This window comes from Tamandua tetradactyla, chromosome 1, assembly GCF_023851605.1.
Source record: "Tamandua tetradactyla isolate mTamTet1 chromosome 1, mTamTet1.pri, whole genome shotgun sequence".
Classification (NCBI taxonomy): domain Eukaryota; kingdom Metazoa; phylum Chordata; class Mammalia; order Pilosa; family Myrmecophagidae; genus Tamandua; species Tamandua tetradactyla.
In genome coordinates, this window is record NC_135327.1 from 227,659,224 (window position 1) to 227,680,783 (window position 21,560).

The following is a 21,560-nucleotide window of genomic DNA, read 5'->3' on the forward strand; positions in this document are numbered from 1 at the left end:
GGGCAGGGGAGCCTGGCCACCCTTCCTGGAGCTCACAGCAGAGTGAAGTGAGTGGGGAGTGGAGAGAAGGGCAGACAGAGAGAGCCTGGGTAACACCCACCAGCAGTGGGCATGGGGCTTTTAGTTATTGCTCAAATCAGGCTGCAAACGCCTTCATTGATGGAACCTGCTACTACTTCTTTATTGTTCCCTGCACCTAAGAGCATCAGCATAATCACTGCAGCCCAATAAAAACCCTGCAAGTGAATGTACATTTTGAGCCATCAGTAGCAAGCTTAGACATTTTATTTCTCTTCCCTTACCTTAATGAAACTAACTAAGGCTTACGGTTCTGCAATACTCTAAGAAGTTAAACAGGGAAAGGAACCAACCGTGAGGGATTTATAACATAAGTTAAAATAACGGATAGCACTCATTCTGGAAAATGGCCAAGTGCAGCGAGTTTATGGCACCATCTGTGGCATATAACAAATTTATTCTCCTAAACATCTGGCAGTTCCTCTCAAGCCTCTGCATGTATGCCAAGCCCTGCCTGGCTCTGTTAGCCATGCTGGCACAGAATATTCTGGAAGTATGCTCAACTGCACACAGAGAACTCTTATATGACCGGGGGTTCCCCTGTGCTTTCTACAGTCTAGCTGGGGGGTGCCCCTCTCCCAGTGCAGGTTTGGTGATAGCTCACCCACTGGCTTTCCATGAGCATCCACTCAGATCGGCTGGCCTGTCTGATTACTTTAGCACTGGAGAAGACGACATCACATGGTGCTTATGAGCCCATGACCCCTGGACAGGTATGTGAGTTTTGCAGGTACTGATAAAATAACAGTATAAACACCACACCTTTGTGAAACCATCGGCTGTGGTTCACCCTGCAGGAGCTCTCTGAAAATGAAAAAATCTTGTAATAAGTTTCTGCAGCCAAATTCAGTGGGCATATTTGGGTCCAACATAGGCCACTTAAAAAGAAACCCAGCTCTGTAAAGAAATGCTACCACAGGCGGCTGTCCCCTCAGGGAAGGGAGGAAAGCTGAGATGGTTGATCACAGTTTAAACAAAATGTCCACATCTTAGCCTGGAATTACTCAACACGGACAAAAACATACTGTCTGAGGGCCCGTGGGCCGGGCTCCCAGGTGAGCTCCTGGGGACAGAAGGAGGGCAAGGACTACGAAGGGAATGTCCTGGGGAAGCAAATCAGATTTGGGGGAAGGAAAGACTTCCCTGTGGAAGTGAGCCTGGAGCTGAGGGCTGCAGGGTAGATGTGGGTTAACTGGGGGGTGGGGGATGGAGGAGGGCGGGGCCCGGAGGAGGAGGGCGAGGGCGGCGCCTGAGGAGGAGGGCGGGCCCGGAGAAGGGGGGGGAACGGAGAAGGAGAGTGGGGGCTGGAGGGGGGGCGGGGAGGCGGAGGAGGAGAGTGGGGCCCAGAGGAGGGGAGGACCGGAGGAGGAGAGTGGGGGCAGGAGGGGGGCGAGGGTCGGAGAAGGACAGAGGGGTGCTGCTGCAGGGAGGACCTGGAGGACAAGGACCGGCAGGTTTGAGGGTCTGGGGTGCAGGGCTTGGCCAGGCCCTTAGGGGCTTAGAAGCCATTCTAGCATTTTCTCTCTACCCTGAGAACAATGGGAGGCCACAGGGCAGGTGGCGTTGTAGGCATCTGGGCTTTTAGAAGACCTCTAGCTGTAGGGGGTCGCAGGGCATGGTGGGGGGGGGGGCGCAGAGGCCGTGGGCCGAGTGTTAGGGGCACTGGGGTCCGGCAGGGTGGGGCTGGGGGTGACAGGCCCTACCTGGAGCGAGAGTGCGGGGACACAGACCCTGAGGCCAGAGAAGGGGAGGGCGGACAAGGACCAGGCTGGCAGAAGAGAAGGAGGGAGGTTTAGTCACCAGATGAGCTCCAGCCTCTCCTAATGCAGGGCCCCTCACCAGAAGACAGGAGACCTGTCAAGCTCACCGGTTCCGTCCCTTTTTCTCTGGTGACATAAAACTGCTCTGGTGTCAGTTTCTTCCTCCAGTCGCTCTCAGCCAGAGGCGGCTCGGACTTTGCATGAGACCCTGTATCGTTAAACAGGAAGGTTTCATTACAACGAAAGGGCACAATGAGCTCTTCTCGCTTGGCTGCTCTCCTACCGCACACAGCCGCAGACTAAGCCAGCCAACCGGTCAGGCTGCACAAAGGCCAGGTACAAAATGCTTTAATAAACTCATTAGTTTGATAAAAAAATTAGTAATAAGTAGACAGCCAGTTGTCTTCCCTCTTGGGTCCCAGAAGCTAAAGAGGCTGCTAAAATATGAAATAATGCAGAACGCATTCTCAGATGCCCAAGTGTGGACTCGATCCCTCTTCCATTATTAGTTTCAAAGGAGCAGATCCTGCCAGGACGCAGCTGGGGGCAGGTGACTGATATGACAGAACAAAGTTGCGCCAGAGGATCCTTAAGTTCCTCTCCCTGCTACTCTGCAAAGACAGCTCTGGCTTTGTCTGTCACGGGAGGTCTTTATCAAAAATCTTCTTGTGTGGAAAAAAGAAGGAATGCTTATAGCTTACACTCCTGGAAGCGGAACAGACCTGTTGTAATCCATTCTGTGCTTCAAGACTTTTGTCTTATTATTTACCTTTCTTCTCCCTTTGGCTTCCATCGTACACTTTCACGCTGGTGTGTGCCCACAAAAGTGACAAACAGGAGGCTCTCGTCAGCCAAAGGGGAGTAGGAAATCCAACTTACACACTAAATGTTTTTAGTCATCCAACATCAGTAATTTGAAAGGATCTTAAACTCTGTTCAACACTTCAACTTACAAATGAGAAAATACAGGTCCAAAGAACTTGCCCATAGGATTGAAGGTTAAAAATTAAATAAATATTATGATGTCCCCATGCAGCTATTAAACATGTTCAAAAATTATTTTGGAATTTATTTTTTGGTAAACAATTAAAACGTCCTACATACCCTACAGCAAGAAAAGACCTATCTTCATCAATATATAATATTGTATGATTTTATATTTTCAGAGTTGTGAAAATATAACCCCTTATTATTTTATGCATTTTATAAGCAGGTTGTTTCAGTTTGCTACAGCTGCCAGAAAGCAATATACCAGAAATGGGTTGGCTTTTATAGTGGGAATTTATTGGTTTACAAATTTACAGTTCTAAGGCCACAAAAATGTCCAAATTAAGGCATCCAGAGAGATACCTTCTCTGAGGAAAGGTTGCTGGCATCCGGGATTCCTCAGTCACACGGGAAGGCACCTGGCGATGTCTGCTGGTTCTTCTCTTCTGGCTTCTGGTTTCACTTGGCTCTCAGTTTCCATGCACCCTTGCTTGCTTCTGCTGGGGCATTTCTCCTTAAGCTCTAAACTCTCTCTGTCATTCATCCTCTCACACACGACTCCAGAGAAGGATTAAAACCCACCGTGAGTTGGGTGGGTCACATCTCAATTGAAATAACCTAATCAAAAGTTCCCACCCTCAAAAGTTCTGTACCCACAAGAATGGATTAAAAGAACATGTCCTTTTTGGGGTACCTAACAGCTCCAAACCAGCAAAGGTTATGTGGTTAACATATTAAAAGTTCTTATTTTCTTAGATATGCTTCTTAGAAGACCATGGGGATTTCAGGGACTCATCTCTTGGGAGTGAGGCGTAGGGTATTTATGGAATAATTAATGCTCTGTGGCTTTCAGAGTTGTCAGGCAGAATGCCAAGTAATAAAAGGAGAGAGAATCAGAGACTTAAAAATCACCATTTTTTGTAACTACCGAAATAACTGATTCAGGCAAGGATCATCAGGAATTCTACAACGCCTGGGTGAAAGATGCCTGCAAACAGGATGGTCACGTGTTTCAAACTCTCACTGCAAGGATGATCAGTGACAAAGAAGAAGAGGCACCTTTACAGTAGAGAGGCCCGGAATTCACCCCAAACCCATGAGCAGGGTTCGCATCTCAGGCGGGACAAGCCGGCATTCTGTGCCACCTGATGTGACACACCAAGCAGGGCAAAGCATCACCTCCCTGCCAAGAATGTTTCCTCTGAGTCTAATCACGGAGGAACAATCAGACGGCCAAATGGTAGGCAACTCTTCAAAACAACTACCCCAGATCTTTAAAAATAGGTCAATGTCATGAAAGAACACAGAGCCTGGACAACAGTTCCAGATTAAAAGAAACCGGGGAGACCCACAGAGCTGAATGCAGCGTGTGACCCTTTGTTAGAGTCTGGATCAAAGAAGGAAAGAAAAACAGAAAAGAAATAATTAGGATATTGGAAAAATTTTTATGTGGACTAAAATTAGGCACTAATACTACAATGATGTTAAATTTCCTGAGTATGGTTTTAAGTGTTTTGTAATTTTGCAGGAGAATACCTGTGGTCTTGAGAGACCCATGCAGAATTGTAAAGGGGCAAAGTGTTCTGATGTCAAATACCCATCAAAATAGATCTCCTGACCTCTCCACCACAGTTGGCACTGTCCACCCTCCCTCTTCCCTGCTGTATTCCACTGCCTTCACTTCCATGGTCCTGCTTCTCTAGTTGCCCACTTCTAGTATCTTTCTCTACTCTTTCTCCTCTATCCATCCCTTAAATATTGGGGCTCTTCATAGGGGTCTAGCTGCCCTCTACCCTCCTCCATGCTCACTCCACATGCACCCCTGGGTGCTTTTATCCACGCAGCAGTGTCAAGTACCACCTACAGGTCAGGCGCCCAAATCCACTTCACCCTCTACCCTGGGTCTCTCTGGGGAACTCCAGACCCACACACCGTTGCCAGCTGGACAGCTCTACTTATGTCCCACCTCAAACAACATGAACCAAAGGGCCTCATGTATTTCCCCTGCCCCCCACCCCAAATCTGTGTCTCTTCTTTTGTGCTCGAGCTCATCGCACCTCGGCTCCAGCCAGAAACCCAGGCCACATCCAGGATTCCTCCTTTTCCCTGACACCCACGTCCAGTCAGTCACCACGTCCTGCTGGTCTCTCTCCTCAGCGCCCCTAGGATCCGCGCAGTCTCACTCCCCTCGGCACTTCCCCAGGCCAGGACACCACTGTCTGCAGCATAAATCCTCACACATCCTGACTCATACGCCAACCTCCGATGCTCACCATTTCTCATTATTTCTTCTCAGTGCTTGGAATTACTGGATGGTGGCACAATAACCTCAAGATAAATTCCAAACTCCTTAGTGTAACATTGAGGAGACCCTCTGTGATTCCACCTGGCTACCAGCCTCAACTCCTCCCTTACAGCTGCTCCAGACCCTCTGAACTCTGCCTTCCCTGGACAGCCCATGGTCTCTCTCATCTTGGCATTTCCATGAGCTCATCCCTCTGCCTACAACATCCCTTCCTCTCTCCTCTCCCAACTCCTTCTCCTCCTCCTTCTGGCCTCAGCTTAGATGTTATCACCTCCAATAAACCTCTGATGCCCCAGGTCTGGGTTGTAAGCCTGTCGTTTATGTTCTTATAGCCCACAGCACTTCCACAATTCTTATCACAAGGGTCTGTGTTTGTATGAAACAAACTGTCTCATTTCATGAATTTCTGGTATATAGTATAGAGCCTTATCATTTAATAAATATCCATTTCTTCATTTATTCACTTGGTTGAAAAATATTTACACAGCACCCACTGTATACCAGAGACTGTTCTACATGTGGGGGATTCAGCAGTGAAGCATACAGTTCAGAATTACCACCCTTATGGAGTAGAGGTACAATAAACTAAATTCCTGTGATAGAATTTTAGATGATTTAGAAAAAAAAGCATGAAGACTAGAGAGTCAGATGTGTGCTTATATGTATTTATGTATGTATGTGCATGCACACATACACAATTTCAAATAGAGTAGTCAAGGATGGCCTCCCTAAGAAGGTCACATTTCAGCAAAGAATTGAAGGAAATGAACAGCCGTGCTGAGGGAAACACTGGGAGAGCACCGCAGGCAAGAGGAAGTGTGGCGGGAGTGCCCGCCAGGTCTGATGAAGAGCAACTGAGGTGAGCAGAAGTGACAGCAGAAAGGTAACGGTGGGGGAGTCACATGGGGCCATGGAAGCTGGCGTTAAGAACTTTGGGTTTCATTCTGAGTGGTAGGCGGGTTTATAGCAGAGGCTTGACATATCTAATAGATTTTAAAAGGATCACTGGCAGATGTATTCAAAATAAGTTGAAGCACTGCAAAGGCGGAAGCAGGCAAGCAAGGAAGGAGGCTGCTTTAGTGACTGGCTGTGTGATAGAAGAGGTGTAAGCGGAGGTAGCAGCACGAGAGGTGCTCAGAGGTGGTCCGGCACGAGACATTTCTGACAGTGGAGACGGAGGATGAGCTGGAGAGTCAGACGTGGGGGATGAGGGAAAGAAAAAGGCCAAGGATTGCTCCCAAGCTCTTGGCCTGGGCTCTGCAAGACGGGGGAGCCTGCCGGGGGCGCAGGTCAGGGAGTCTGGTTTTGGATATTAGGTCTAAAAATGCTAGATATCCAAACAGAGATGTCAGGTAAGTGTTGGACACATGAATGTAGAGCTCAGGGAAGAGGTCTAAGCTGGAAGTATGAATCCAGGGCTCAACAGCAGTAAGAAGTTATTTAAAGTCGTGAGACTGGAAGACATCCCCAAAGTGGGTGTGTGTGCAGACAGAACGGACAGGCCCAAGGGCTGAGCTATGAATAATCCAACATGTAAAATTTAGGAGAGGTGGAGGGGGCAAAAACATTAGTGGGAAGGAACAGCCAGAGGGAAGGCAGCAGGACACTGCAAGCATGTTGTACCTGGGAGGGACTATTTCAAGGAGAAAGGCATAAGCAACTATGTGAAATGCAGTTGAAATATACAGGGTAATGGACTACTGGGCTCAGCAAGGTGGGATTCCTGGTCACCCACTCTGCCAGTTTGAAGCTGTTATGTACCCCAGAAAAGCCATGTTTTTTAATCCTGATTCAGTATGGTAGGGTGGAAACCTTTGATTAGGTTGTTTCCACGGAGACTGACCCAGTCAATTGTGGGTGTGATCTTGTGGTTAGATTACTTCCATGGAGCTATGGCACACCCAATTGTAGGTGTGGGCTTTTGATTAAATGGAGATATGATTCCACCCACTCAAGGTGGGTCTTGATTAATTTACTAGAGTCCTTTAAAAGGAGAAACATTTTGGAGAAGGCTTAGTTGCTTGAAGAACAGTTGTTCTAGAGCTGCCAGAGAGAGCAGATACCTAAGCATGGATGTTTGGAGATGCAGAGCCCAGCAGACATCGCCATGTGCTTTTCCATGAGATGCTAAGCAAGCAGAAGCCAGAGTTGTGTCCTGGAGGAGCTAAGTGAAGGCCCACAGATGCTTAGAGAGGAAACCACTGGTATCAGAAGCTGGAAGCAATGGAACTTGGAACAAGGATCAGCAGACAGCAGCCTCATGCCTTCCCAGGTGACAGATATCAGCCTTTCTTCAGTCAAGGTATTTTTTGCTGGATGCCTTAGCTTTTATGGCCTTAGAACTGTAAACTATTTGGCCATTTTTATGGCCTTAGAACTGAAAACCTGTAACTTTATAAATTCCCTTTATAAAAGTCATTCCATTTCTGCTATATTGCATTCCAGTAGCTTTGACAAACCAAACATGTGCAAAGAGCAATTTTGGTGGAACAGCAGGGATGAAATCTGATTGGGGAATGTTTAGTGGTAAATAAGAGGGGAAGCAATGGAGACAACGCACACAGATGACTCTTTGGAGGAGTTCTGGAAGCAGTTGGAAGGGGAAATGAGGCCATTTTTTTAAGATGAGAAGAACAGCGGTATCCTTATATATTGACAGGATGATCCAGTAGAGAGGTAAAATGATGATTTAGGAGAGAAATTGGAGAATTGGTGGAGTTAGTCCTTGTAGGCCAAATAAGGGAGACAAGTTAAATCAAGAAAAGTTCAATTCCTACGTAAACTTTCCTTAACTACAAAAGAAGTTTCACAAAGCAATGAAAGCTTAACTGCCAACTGAAAGGTGGAAACATTTTGAAATCACTTTAGGCTGGGTTAGCAGAGAGAGGTGTTTTGATGTTGTTTTAAGAAAAAGTGGGATTGGAACTAGGTTTGGTGAATGTGAGACATTGGTTTAGACAAAAGCAAAGTGGAAGGCATTCCATTTTCGGGATTTAACAAAACAACAATTTATATACGTGGTACACTGCATTACAGATCCCAGGAAATGACATTCTTAATCTTAATCCACATTCCTGTGGGTATGAACTCACTTCTCAACAGGATCCACTGACCATCAGTTAACGTGTGAACTCCTCTGTGAACAGGATCCTAAGATCCTACTTAGATGTGGCCAAACTGCATCAGGACGGGCCTTAATCCATACTCCTGAGAAGCCAGACTTCGGAGAAAGTCACAGGAGATCAAGGACATAACCACGAGGCAGATGGAGAGCTACAAGCCCTGGAACCCCAAGGGGTGTGGCCTACCAGTGCCAGGACACCACAGTTCTTGGAGAGAAAGCATGGCCTTGTGGGGACCTTGACTTGGAACTTCTGGCCTCTGAAACCGCAGGACAATAAACACTTGTCGTTTAAAGCCAACCAGTGTGTGGTATTTGTCATAGCAGCCCTGGCAAACTAAGACTCCAAATGTGTATAAGGTCATCATGTAAGCCTTCAGCCTAGGGCAAGATGCCAACAGATGGCCAGTGCAGGTGCAAGCAAGTGTCAAGGAGCACTAGGCTGGTGGCCACACAACACCACCCCAAACAGTGCAAAAGAGAGGACTTAAGAAACAGCACCAAGCTCTACAAGAGCAGACTTTGCTAGTAAAAGTAAACAGTTCTGGAAGACCCCTCTTGGGATGGACACTCTGGTCTTCAGGAGACCTGAGGAGCCCAGGGCTCTGGCTATCACTGATGCTCACGTGGCAAGGAGTGACTAGTGACCTGGCAAAATGCCCTCTTCCCTCCCAGGACAGGTCATGCCACACCTCTCCCTGGGTCTCCTTGGCTGTGCAAGGATCTTGTATCATGCCTATGGACATCTGAGGGGTGGACTAACTTCTGTTATGAAGGTGGGCAGCTGTATCCTGCGAAGTGGACTTTGTCCTCATCTCTTTTGTGCGGGAAGAGTGGGGTCAGAGAAAAAAACCTCCTGCTTCCTGGAAGCACTGGACTCCGTGCCTTCCAACATGCAATGTATCTAGTAGCTGGCCTCAGAAAGACGGAATTGGAGAATTGGAGAAATTCAGTGGGACTCAGCCTGCGGTTTTAACACCTGCCCTTGTTCCCTACTTGGAATCCAAGGTTTCTATTTGGATGGTTCCCAGGTCCCTCTTCCCTCCTCCTGTTTCAGGTTTTCCTGACGCAAGGGATTATTTCTCTAGGATACTTCTGACCCTGCCCTTTCCATCTGCTCTTTGCCCATCTGGATGGCACATCAGAAACCTCAGCACTGGAGAACAGCTCTCTATCACATCCAAAACCTTATTCCTCCCACCTCCCAATTTCTCTCTGTCACAACCCTCCCCAACTCACAATGTAGGTTAAATGTAGCTACACTTTTGGATCTTTCCATTTATTTATGTAATTATAACTAAAACTTATGGAGTGCTCCCTAGGTGCCAAACATGTATTTTCTTCAAATCCATTTTTTTCCCCATTTATTTCAATAACATCCCTACTGCATAGATCCTATCATTCTCTTTATGGAAGGAAAAAACACTGACGTTTAAGCTTGTGAAGTTTAAGAAACTTGCTCAAAGACACAGCTGGTGGGCGACAGAGCTGAGACTCATCAAGGTCTGCCAGACACCCTGGCGCTTAGTCACAGACTCTCACCTGCTTGTCCTTTCTCATGGGTGTCTAACTTTGCGCGTTGGTCTATCAAGGTTGGCTTAAGCATTCTTTAACTGATGGACATCTGGAACATCACCAGTCTCTGATTCTTAAAAGCAGGGCTGTTAACAACATCTCAGCACCTCTACATTAGTTCTTTAAACTGTTTCCTTCTAATACATGGCCAACGGACAGCATCTGAGTCACCAGCTCCTGTGATGTGCCGGGGTCCTCCCTGCTGACCTTCAGACCCCGGCTATTCACCTGGCTGCCTGTCGAAGCCCCAGGCACAGCCGTGAAGGCGTTTCCTTCCCCTGTGGTCTTGGTCCCGCCACTTGCACAGGGACCACGGCCCCACTGGCCGGGAGAACCCGGGTTAGGAGAAGTCTTGGGATGCCGGGTGACCTCAGCTGAACTCCACGTCGTAGTGCTTCCCTTTACTTGGCTCTGAACCCGACTTCTGGGAAAATGTCAGGGGATAAAGGTTCCCAAATGACTGGGTGCATTTCCAGGGGGGTTAGAGCCCCCTGGTTGTCTTCAGTGGACAACAGAATGGGATTCCGAGGGGGGCCCGCTGCACGGAGGCCCAAGAATCCAATCCTGGGGCGCACTAAGTCACCTGAAAGGCATAGGAGACACAAGGACAGCTGGCCCGGGTCCCCAGGTGACTGGCGTCCTCCTGATGGGTGAAATGTAAACGTGCTCTGCTCCATCCGAGGGGCCAAAGCAGACACGCGGACACTTTCCGTGTCTCCCACAGCCACTACCGCGCGCTTTAACCAAAAAGGCCGGCCGCTTTAAAGGGGGTGCGAAGTATTGGCCGACACATCCCCGAGCGTCCCGGATACACACGCAGAAATTCAACACCCCAGGAAACAGCGTCCGAATCCCCAGCTTTTCTCCGCCCAGAGGCCGACGCTCCGGGGAGGGCCACAGACCAGGGTGCGCCGCGCGGGCCGGGCGCGCCTCCGGCCCCTGGCCCCAGGCCCCGCGTGGGCGTCACGGCTCCCGCGCCCCGCACCGTGTGCGGAAAACAGGGCGCGCGCGGCCGGGGACAGCGCCTACACTTCCACCCGGTTCTCACGCGCCCAATGGCTCTCTCCCCGCGGGTTAAGAAGCCCAGGTCCCAGCGGCCGACGCCGAGCAGAAGCCGGCAGAGGCGCCCCGAGAGCGTTCGGGAGCCACGACGCGCCCCTGGGAGGCCGCTCGGGCCGCGGCGCCGCGGGGGAAGGAAAGCCAAAGCCCGAAGCGGCGTGGGCGGGGAGACCGCGTCCCTCCTGGGTCCCCGCGGCCTACCTGCGTCCCCGCGTCCGGCCCCGGCGCAGACAACGCCGCCGCTCGCCCGGCCCCGAGCGCACAGCGGAGGCGCCGCTCGCCAGGGCAGACCCGGCAGTGCGCGGAGCAGGCGCGCCATGCCGCGGGGCCACGGGACCCGGATCCCGAGAGCACCCAACACCCGCGCTCCCCCCGCCACCCCCGCTCCCCCCGCCGCCCCCGCTCCTCGCGGCCCACCCCCTGCGCGCGCCCGCGCTCTCGCCCTCCCTTCGCCCGGCCCCGCCCGGCCCGCCTCCGCGTCTTCCAGCCCCGCCCCCGCGCTCCTCCCCCTCCCTGTCCGGGTCTGCCGCTGGCCCCCTCGGGTCCCTCCGCCCTGCGAGCCTGCCGCCCCCAGCCCCCTCCTTTCCCCGCCCCTGTGCGCGCCCCTCGTGGTCTGCTCTCCCCTTTCCTTTCCTCTTGCCCTCCCTGCGTCTGTTCCACCCCCCAGCCAGCTCTCCCGATTTCTCCCCCCAGCTCCATCCTACTCCCCCCGAAGTCAACCACCGATTTGTTTTCCTGTCACTACAGATAACTTTGCGTTTCGTACAGTTCTGTATAAAAGGAACCATACAGTACGCACCGAGTCTGGCCTGGCTTCTTTCAGTCGGCACTCACCGTTTTTCCCGGTAACAATGGCTCATTCCTTTCCCGCGGGGACTGGCCGTGGGTCTGCACCGCAGTGCATTTATCTATCTAGTCACCTGTTGACAGACACTTAGGAAGTTTCCAGTTTTTCCTTATTAGAAATGAAGCTGCTAGGAACATCCCCGTACCGGGCTTTCTTTTGTACGGCCATTGGCTTTCTTTTCTCTTGGGTAAATTACCTAAGAACTCTGGATTATAAAGTAGAACCTGTTAAGAAACTGGCAAACTGTTCTGCAAAATGCTTGTTTCCTTTTACCCTCTCATCCCCGGTGTATGCGAATTCAATTTCTTCTAAATTCTTGCTACATTTACATGTCCATCCAGGCTTTTAAATTTTAGTTATTCTCATGGTGTGTAGTGTTATCTCATAGTGGTTTAAATTTGTATTCCCTAGTGGCTCGTGGTGCTGTACTGAATATTTTCACGTGTTTATTTTCTGTACAAACACTTTGCTCATTGGGTTGTTTGCTTTCTTACTGTTGAATTTCGACAGTTCTTTATATATTCTGGATAAATCCTTTATCAGATACATGTTTTGCAAAGATTTTTTTTTCTAGTTTATGTCTTGTTTTTTCAATCATCTAACAATGTCATAAGAAGAGAAGAAGTTTGACGAAGTTCAATATATTGATTTTTTTCTTTTATGGATCATGATTTGAATGTCATAGTTAAGAAATTTTTGCCTAAATCAACAAAAATTTTTCACCTATGTTTTACACTAAGAGTTTTATAGTTTTAGGTTTTACATTTAGGTCTATGACCCATTTTAAGTTAATTTTTGTATATAGCAAAATATTTTGTTTGGTTTTGGTTTTTGCACATAGATATCCAGCTGTCCCAGCAACATATATTGAAGAGACTGTCTTTTCTCCACTGAACTGACTTTTTAAAGTGGATTTGTGTTTTTTATTTAGACATAGAATTTTCCTTCCTTTTAAAATAACTTACCTAATTGAACTGACTTTTAACCTTCATCAAAAACCAGGTTTCCCATGTACATATGGGTCTATTTCTGAACTTTACATTCTTTCCCATTGATCTATTTGTGTGTCTTTACATAAAAAAATCCTACAATATCCTGATCACTGGACTTGAAACCAGCTAGTGTTGGTGCTGTAATCCTATTTCTTTCTCAAGGTTATTTTGGCTCTTTTAGGTCTATTGCATTTCAACATAAATTTTAGATTTAGCTTTTCAATTTCTAGAAAAAAAATTTGCTTGGATATTAACTGGAATTGTAGTGCATCTACTAACTCATGAATAAAATGTCTCTCTATTTAGATATTATTTCATTTCTCTAGCAGATTTTGTAGTTGTCAGTGTATAGATCTTGCTCATCTTTTGACAGATTTAACCGTATTTCTTATTTTGATACTATTATATTGTTTCACTAATTTCTATTTCTGATTGTTTACTCATAGTATATACATTTTCCACATTGATCTTGTGCAAATCTTGCTGAAATAATTTATTATTTCTAGTAACATTAAAAGTCCAGATTTTCTACATGATAATCATGTCTTCAGCAAAGAATGTTTTACTTTTTTTTCTTTCCAGTATGGATGAATTTGATTTCTTTTCTCTTGCCTTATTGTATGTTCTAGTTTGGTAGTTGCCGTAATGCAACACACCAGAGATGGATTGGCTTTTAATAAAAGGGGATTTATTTTGTTAGTTCTTCAGAGGAAAGGCAGCTAACTTTCAACTGAGGTTCTTTCTTATGTGGGAAGGCACAGGGTGATGTCTGCTGGCCTTCTCTCCAAACCTCTGGGTTCCAACAACTTTCCCTGGGGTAATTTCTTTCTGTACTTCCAAAGGCCTGGGCTGAGCTGCAAGTGCTAAGATGAGGTATGCTGAGCTGCTTGGCTACATTGAACTCTCTCATTTAAGCACCAGCCAATTAAATCAAACAACATTCATTACAGCAGACATGCCTCTTAGTCGACTGCAGATGTAATGAGCAACAGATGAGGTTCAAGTACCATTGGCTCATGTCCACAGCAACAACTGGGTAACTTCACCTGGCCAAGTAGACACCAGAATCTAACTATCACATTGTACTAGCTAGAACTTGTACAATATTGAATAGAAGTGTTGAGGGGGTACATTCTTATTTTGTTCCTGATATTAGAGCCCTAATTAGAACCTGTAGTATATTGACGGAAGTGGAGAAAAGGTACATTCTTGTTTTGTTCCTGATGTTAGAGGGAAGGCATTCAGTGTTTCACCATTAAATACACTATTAGATGTAGGCTTTTATTGTATAGTATACAAAAAAGAAGATAAAAATAAAAAAGGAATAGCTTTCAAAGCACTCTTCAATAATTAGTTACAGGACAGATACCAGAGTTTGTCATGGGCTACTCATACGATCCTCTCAGATTTTTCATTCTAGCTGCTCCAGAATATAGGAGGCTAGAATGAATAAATATTTTTTAACACCACAATCTTTCTTTTTTGTGAAAAATAACATATATACAAAAAAGCAATAAATTTTAAAGCACAGTACCACAATTGGTTGTTGAACATATTTCAGAATTTGATGTGGGTTACAATTTCACAATTTTACGTTTTGGTTTGTAGCTGCTCTAAGATACTGAAAACTAAAAGAGATATCAATTTAATGAGTCAGCAATCATATTTATGTGTTAAATCCTATCTTCTCTGTATAACTCCACCGTCACCTTTGATCTTTCTATCCCTCTCTTTAGGGGTGTTTGGGCTATGGCCATTCTAACTTTTACATGTTGGAAGGGGCTGTCACTAATATGGGGTAGGGAAATGGAACTATCTGATGTTCTGGAGAGGCTTGGCCCTCTAGATTTCAGGACTTATCTGGTCCAAGGACCCATCTGGAGGTTTCTGGAAAGTTACTCTAGTGCATGGAACCCTTGTGGACTCATATATTGCCCTAGGTGCTCTTTTAGGATTAGCTGGAATGGTCCTGGTTGGGGATTGGCAGGTTTTGATAGGTAGCAATGTCTAACTGAAGCTTGCCTAAGAGTAACCTCCAGAGTAGCCTCTAGACTCTATCTGAACTCTCTGCCACTGATACTATATTAATTATACTCCTTTTCCCTCTTTTGGTCAGGATGGAATTGCTGATTCCATGATGCCAGGGCTGGATTCATCCCTGGGAGTCATCTCCCATGTCTCCAGGGAGACTTTCACCCCTGGATGTCATGTCTCATGTAGAGGGAAGGGCAATAATTTCACTTGCAGAGTTGGGCTTACAGAGAGTGAGGCCACATCTGAGCAACAAAAGAGGTCCTCTAGAACTAACTCTTCAGCACACCTATAGGTAGGTTAAGCTTCTCCATAACCTACATAAGCTTCACAAGAGTAAACCTCATAAGTGACACCATGGCCTATTGATTTGGGTATCCCTAAAGTTTAACACAGCATCAGGGGATTTCCTGATGGTAAAGTTTAATAGTTCCTTATTTTTTCTCATATACCTCAAGGAGCTTTGCCAATACTTTTTGATTATCTGTGTAATATACTCTAGAATATCCAGACATGACATTAAGCTATACAGGATTAAAGGACCGCTTTCTTATTCTGGGCTTCCTGTGTTTCAGTTGTTCTAATGAGCTATAAGATAGGTTGACTTAGATTATGCTTACAGAAAATTTTGGTTCCAGACCAAATGCACCTTTCTTCCTTTGGTTTCAAAGAGTATGTGTGGTTCTAAAATATAGACACTGTCTTCCTTACCCCTGTGTTCTGAATTACTTTAACCCCAAACTGATTGGCTTTGTTCTTATTTCTAAATATCAGGTTATAGATATAAAAAAACAGTCTCTCAAAATCCAGAAATAATAATCACCACTCCAGACTAAACATGTCTGCTTTAAAAGCTTAGAATCTAGGCCCCTTAGGTGTGGGCTTTTTATAGACATTCTTTATCAGATTGAGGAAGGTCCCATCCATTCACAGTTTATTGAGAGTTTTTATCAGGAAGAGATACTGAAGTTTTGTCAAATGCTTTTTTCTGCAGTGATTGAGGTACTCATATATTGTTTTTGTACATATCCTATTGATTTTCAAATGTTGAACTAACAGCATTCCTGGCCTAAACCCCACTTGATAAGATATATTATCCATCTATATATTGCTGAATTTCTTGGACAAAAGAATGTGTTAAAAATTTTTGTACGTATATTCATGAGGGCTATGGTTTATAGAGTTCCTTTCTTGTAATGTCTTTGGTTTTGTATCTGCATAATGTAGAACTGAATATATATTCAGGGAGATTAAGTGGAATGGTGCTTGTGTACCTGGTGCAACTTGCTGGTGCCAGAGTGGGAAATAGGGTTCTCATCCTCCCAAAATCAGTGCTGTATGTTTTGATTGCTGTTTTAGAAGCAGCTTCCCCAGTGGCATCAGTCAAGGGGATTTAAAAAGACAGAGCAAGCTTTTCTCTATTCTTCTCCCTTTCCTTTTCCTAAGGGATTCAGGAAATCCCTTTTCCTAAGGGAACCAAACAGAAATTCTGGAGCTGAAATAAAAAATTATCCAGAGGGGTTCAACAGCAGATTTGAAAAGGCAGAAGAAAGAATCAGTGAAATGAGATAGTCAGAATTGCCCAGTCTAAAGAACAGAAAGAAAAAGAATGAATAAAAATGAACAGAGTCAAAGAAACCCGTGGGTTACCCTCAATAATATTAGCATACACATTATGGGGGTTCCAGAAAGAGAAGGGATAGAGAAAAGGACAAAAATTTTTTGAAGAAATAATGCCCCAAACTTCCCAAACTTGGTGAATATACCTATTCTAGAATCTCAAAAAACTCCAAGCATGAAAACTCAAAAGAAATCTACACCAAACACATTATAGTCAAACAGTGAAAGCCAAAGACAGTGAGAATCTTGAAAGCAACAAGTGAAGAGCAATTAGTCATGTACAAAGGATCCTCAATATGATCAACAGCCAATTTCTCATCAGAAACCATGGGGAACAGAAGGCAGCAGTATGATATACAGTGCTGAAAGAAATAAAGCCTATCAACCAGTAGCTCTACATACAGCAAAACTGACCTTCAAATATGAATCATATAGTACATCATAATCAGATAAATAAAAGTGAAAGTTGTTCATCACTAGTAGACATGCCTTGTGAGAAATGCTAATGTGAGTCCTTCAAACTGAAATGGAAGGACACTATATAGTAACTTCAAGCCATATGAAGAAATAAAGATCATTCTAAAAGTTAACTACATAGATAATATAAAAGCATTTTTATATGCTTTTATATTATACAAAAAAAGTGTTTTTGCATTTTGAGTCTGTAACTCCTCTTTTTGCTTCCTATGTGACTGAAAAAAATTATGCATAAAACAATAATTATAAATCCATGTTAATAGGCCAACAGTGTATAAAGATGTGATTTTTGAGAATAGCAACATGAAGCAGGAGATGAAGTTGTACAGGAGCAGAATTAATGTATGCTATTGAAGCTACTATGCTATGGAAGCTATCAATCCAAACTAGATTATTGTAAATTTAAAATGTTGACTGTAATCCCCATGGTAACCACTAAGGAAACAACTAAAATATATACAGAAAAGTAAGTGTAGAAGAAATCAAAATGATATATTATAATATTTTTCCTAATATTATATAATATTAGGAAAAAACTATCAAATGCAAAGGAAGACAATATTGTAGAACTTGAGAAGCAAATTGATCTGACAGATAGAAGAAAAATAGCACATCTGATGAAAGCTTTCCTCCACGTACAAGGAACAAGACAAGTTCACCCATTTTCACCATTGTCCTAGCCAGAGCCATGAGGCAAGAAAAAGAAATAAAAGGCATAAAAATTAGAAAGGAATAAAGAAAACTATCTCTATTTTCAGACAAAATTATTCTCTGTATGGAAAATACCATAGAACCCTCCAAAAAACTTCTTGAGCTAATAAATTCAGTAAAGTTTCGAGGTACAAGTGCAACACTCAAAAATCAGTTGTGTTTCTATAACCAGCAATGAATAATCTGAAAGAAATTAAGAAAAAAACTTACAATGGCACCTAAAAGAATAAAATACTTAGGAACAAATTTAACTATGGGGGTGAAAGACTGGAGTACTGAAAACTACAAAACATGCTGAAAGTGAAGACCTAATAAATGGGAGGATATTCCATGTTTAGGGATTAGAAAACTTAATTAAGGTGTCAATATTTCCCAAAGTGATCTACAGATGCAATGCAATCCTATCAAAATTCCAGCATCCGTTTTTGAAGAAATGGAAAGGTTGACCCTCAAATCCACATGGAATTGCACAGGGCCCTAAATTGCCAAAACAATCTTGAAAAAAAAGACAACATTGGAGGGCTTATATTTTCTGACTTCAACACTTAACTATAAGCCTACAGTAATTAAAACAGTGTGGTTCTGGTATAAGGGCAGATAATCATCAAAGGAATAGAACTGAGAGTCCAGAGATAAGTCCAAACATTTATGGCCAACTAATTTTCCAGAAGGGTATCAAGATCATTCAATGAGGAAAGAAAAGTAGTTTCATAACAAATGGTGCCCAGACAACGGGATAACCACATGCAAAGGAATGAAGTTGAAATCCAACCTCACTCCATATACAAAAGTTAATTTAAAATCAAAGATCTAAATCAAGTGCTAAAACTGTAAAGCGCTTAAAATAAAATACATGGAAAAATCTTTTTGAGCTTTAATTTAAGGTCTCTTGTATTTGACAACAAAAGCACAAGCAACAAAAGAAAAAGGATACATTAAGACAATAAAAATTAAAAACCTTTGTACATCAAAAGGTATTATCAAATGGAAAAACAACATATAGAATGGTTGAAATAGTTGCAAGTCACATATTTGGTAAGGGTTTAATATCCAGAATACATAAAGAGCTGCTATAACTGAACAGTAAAATGACAAGTGACCCAATAAAAAAAGGAATTGAATGGACATTTCTCCAAAGAAGTTACACAGATATCCAATAAGCTCAAGAAAAGATGTTCAACATCATTGGTCATTAAGGAAATGCAAATAAAAATCACAAGGAGATGCCACTTTATATCTACTAGGATGGCTTATGTCAAAAGAATGCAAAATAACAAGTGCAAGCAAGGATGTGAAGAAATAAGAACCCTCAGACCTTAATAGTGGGGATGCAAAATGGTGCAGCCGAATGATAAACATAAAATTACCATGTGACCTGGCAATTCCACTCCTACATATACACCTGAGAGACATGGAAATATTTGTCCACCTAGAAACTTGTACGCAAATGGTTATAGCTGCATTATTATTCATAATAGCCAAAAGATGGAAACAACCCAGTTGTCTCCCAACTGGTAAATAGCTGAACAAATTGTGGTATATGCATACAATGAGACATTATTCAACCACAAGAAGGAATGTAGTGCTGGTAACACAGTACAACTTGGAGGAACTTCAAAAACATTATGCTAAGTGGAAATAGCCAGAAACAAAAGATCACATATTACATAATTCCTTTTATATGATATATCTATAATAAGTAAATCCATCTAAATGGAAAGCAGATTAGAGGCTAGCTACCAGGGGATGGGGAAAAAAGAATGAAGAGTGATTACTTAATAGGTATGAGGTGATGAAAAAGTTTTGAAACTAGAGAGATCTGGTGGTTACACGAAATTGCAAATAGACTAAATGCCACTGAATTGTACATTTTAAAATGATTAGCTGTACGTTATATGAATTTCAACTCAACTCTTACAAAAGGTTTTTCTAGAGAAGACACTTGGAAGTGGCACTGGAAAAGAATTATGCACATCTTCAGCCTTTCTAGAACTCCTCTTACCAACACAGCAGCAGAGCTCCTTTTTTCCTATATCCTCATCAGTATTTGATGTGATCAGATTTTTACATTATGCCAGTATGATGGTTGCAAAAATAGAGTCCCCATTTCAAATTTTCATTTCCCTGATTGCTAATGAGATTGAAAATCTTTTCAGACATTTGCTGGCCATGAGGATTTTTCTCTCTGTTAATTGTGTGCATTCTTACCTCTTTTTCTTTTAGATTATTTATCTTTATCTTACAGCTTTGTTGGAAGTCTTCATTATAATGGATAGTGATTATTTGTTGATTATGCGGGTGTCAAGTATTTTTTCCCATTATATGGATTGGATTTTTACTTTTCTCATGATATTTTTTGCACAGATGTTTTAATTTTAAAGTAGTCAACGTTATCTAGCTTTTCCTTTATAGTTTGTGCCTTTTTATTGTTTTATTCCTATGTGAATATGTGTGGGTATATAACTTTCCACAAACAATATTAACTGTTTTCATCCTAATTTATGTATCCTTTCTTTACTTGGTTTTCGTTCTCAAAATTTTGTTTAAAAAAATTTTACCTCTATGGATATTTATTGATTTAACTTATTTAACTGACTTGATATCATAATGGTATTCTCTATGTTGTCTTCTAAAAGATTTACAGTTTTACTTTACACATTTAGGTTTATAATCCACCTATGATTTTTATGAATATTGTAAGGTAGGGATATTGTCTTTTTTTTTACATGGAAAGCCAGTTACCCAGAATAGCTTATTAAATAGCAATTCTATTCCATTGACCTATTTGTTCTTGCAGGTACCAATACCACACTGTTCTCAGTACTATAATTTTATATTGTTTTATAATCTGGGAAATTAAATCTTCCTTCTTCAAATATCTGTAGGCTGCTCTTGGCTCTTCATTCTTCTAAATGAAATATAGTATCTATCACCTTCCATATGAAATTTGGCAGCTTAAAATATATTGAAATATTGATTTGAATTGCATTGAATTTATAGATTAAGGGAAAGATAATGCTATTTTAATAATATTTATTAAAATAATATAAGTATATACTTATTTAGGTTTTCCCTTATGTTTTCTATTGTTTTATGCTTTTATATAAATGGACTTACACATCTTTTGCTAACTTTATTTCTAGACATCTTGTAACTTTTATTGCTGTTGTGTATATACTCAATTATATATTCTAATTCTAAATTGTTCCTTATGTATTTGAATGCAATTTTAGTTTATTATTATTTTGCCCACTAATCTGGTCAAACTCTGTCATATTCAACAGTAAATTGAAGAGTTTCTTGAATTTTATAAGAAAGCAATCTTATCATCACATCATCAGTGAATAAGTAAGGTGAATCATAAATAAGAGTGACAGACTACTCTCTTCTTATCCAGTCCCTATACCTTTAATTTCTTAGTGTGCTCACCTGGACCTCCAAAAAATGTTGAATAGAAGTGGTGAGAGCAAGCATTCTTGTTTTGTTTCTGATTCTAGACAGAAAGCTTCTAACATATTGTGTTTGTCATGAATTTGTAGTGCTTAATCTGTATCAGGATATCAAGGTTCCCTTCAATTCTTAGCTTACTAAGAGTTTTGACATGAAAGTGTTGAATTTTACTTGTTGGACTTTCTTGTATCTTATGATCATATAAGATACATATATGATACATTAAGATACTGTTCACTCTTAATATGTGAATGAAGTGCATTATATGAATAGATTTTTTATTCATGTTAAGTTGTCATTGAATTCTTGAGATCAGCCCTATTTGTTCATGATTCATTTTTAAGCACATTTTAATTTGTTTTTGTTTTCATTTTTTAAGCACATTTTTAGATTTTATTTGCCAACATTTTATTTAGAACTTTTGTATTTATGTTCAAAACTTGAGTTTAGCTTGTAATTTTCCTTTCTCATTGTGCCCTTTCCTGATTTTTTCTATTCCAGATAACATGCCTCTCCTTTATTTAAATTCATTATGTTATCTTACAAG

At 42.7% G+C, this 21,560-nt stretch overlaps 1 protein-coding gene across 4 annotated transcripts in view; it reads right to left on the minus strand.

The window, feature by feature from the left end:
- MSRB2 (methionine sulfoxide reductase B2) overlaps positions 1–21,560 on the minus strand; it is a 74,645-nt gene that overhangs the window by 40,488 nt on the left and 12,597 nt on the right. For 2 of the 4 annotated variants that reach the window (XR_013172806.1, XM_077154005.1), the window contains exons 1-2: positions 11,087–11,252; positions 1,946–2,046 (exon numbers count right to left, since the gene is read on the minus strand). Coding sequence is in view for 3 of the 4 variants with exons in the window: in XM_077154005.1 (XP_077010120.1) it covers positions 1,946–2,046; positions 11,087–11,204 (219 nt within the window). In the remaining variant the exon portion in view is untranslated. Of the gene's footprint in view, positions 1–1,945; positions 2,047–9,793; positions 10,707–11,086; positions 11,253–21,560 lie in introns of those variants that run through there. The other 2 variants (XM_077154011.1, XM_077154019.1) reach the window with 2 other exon arrangements.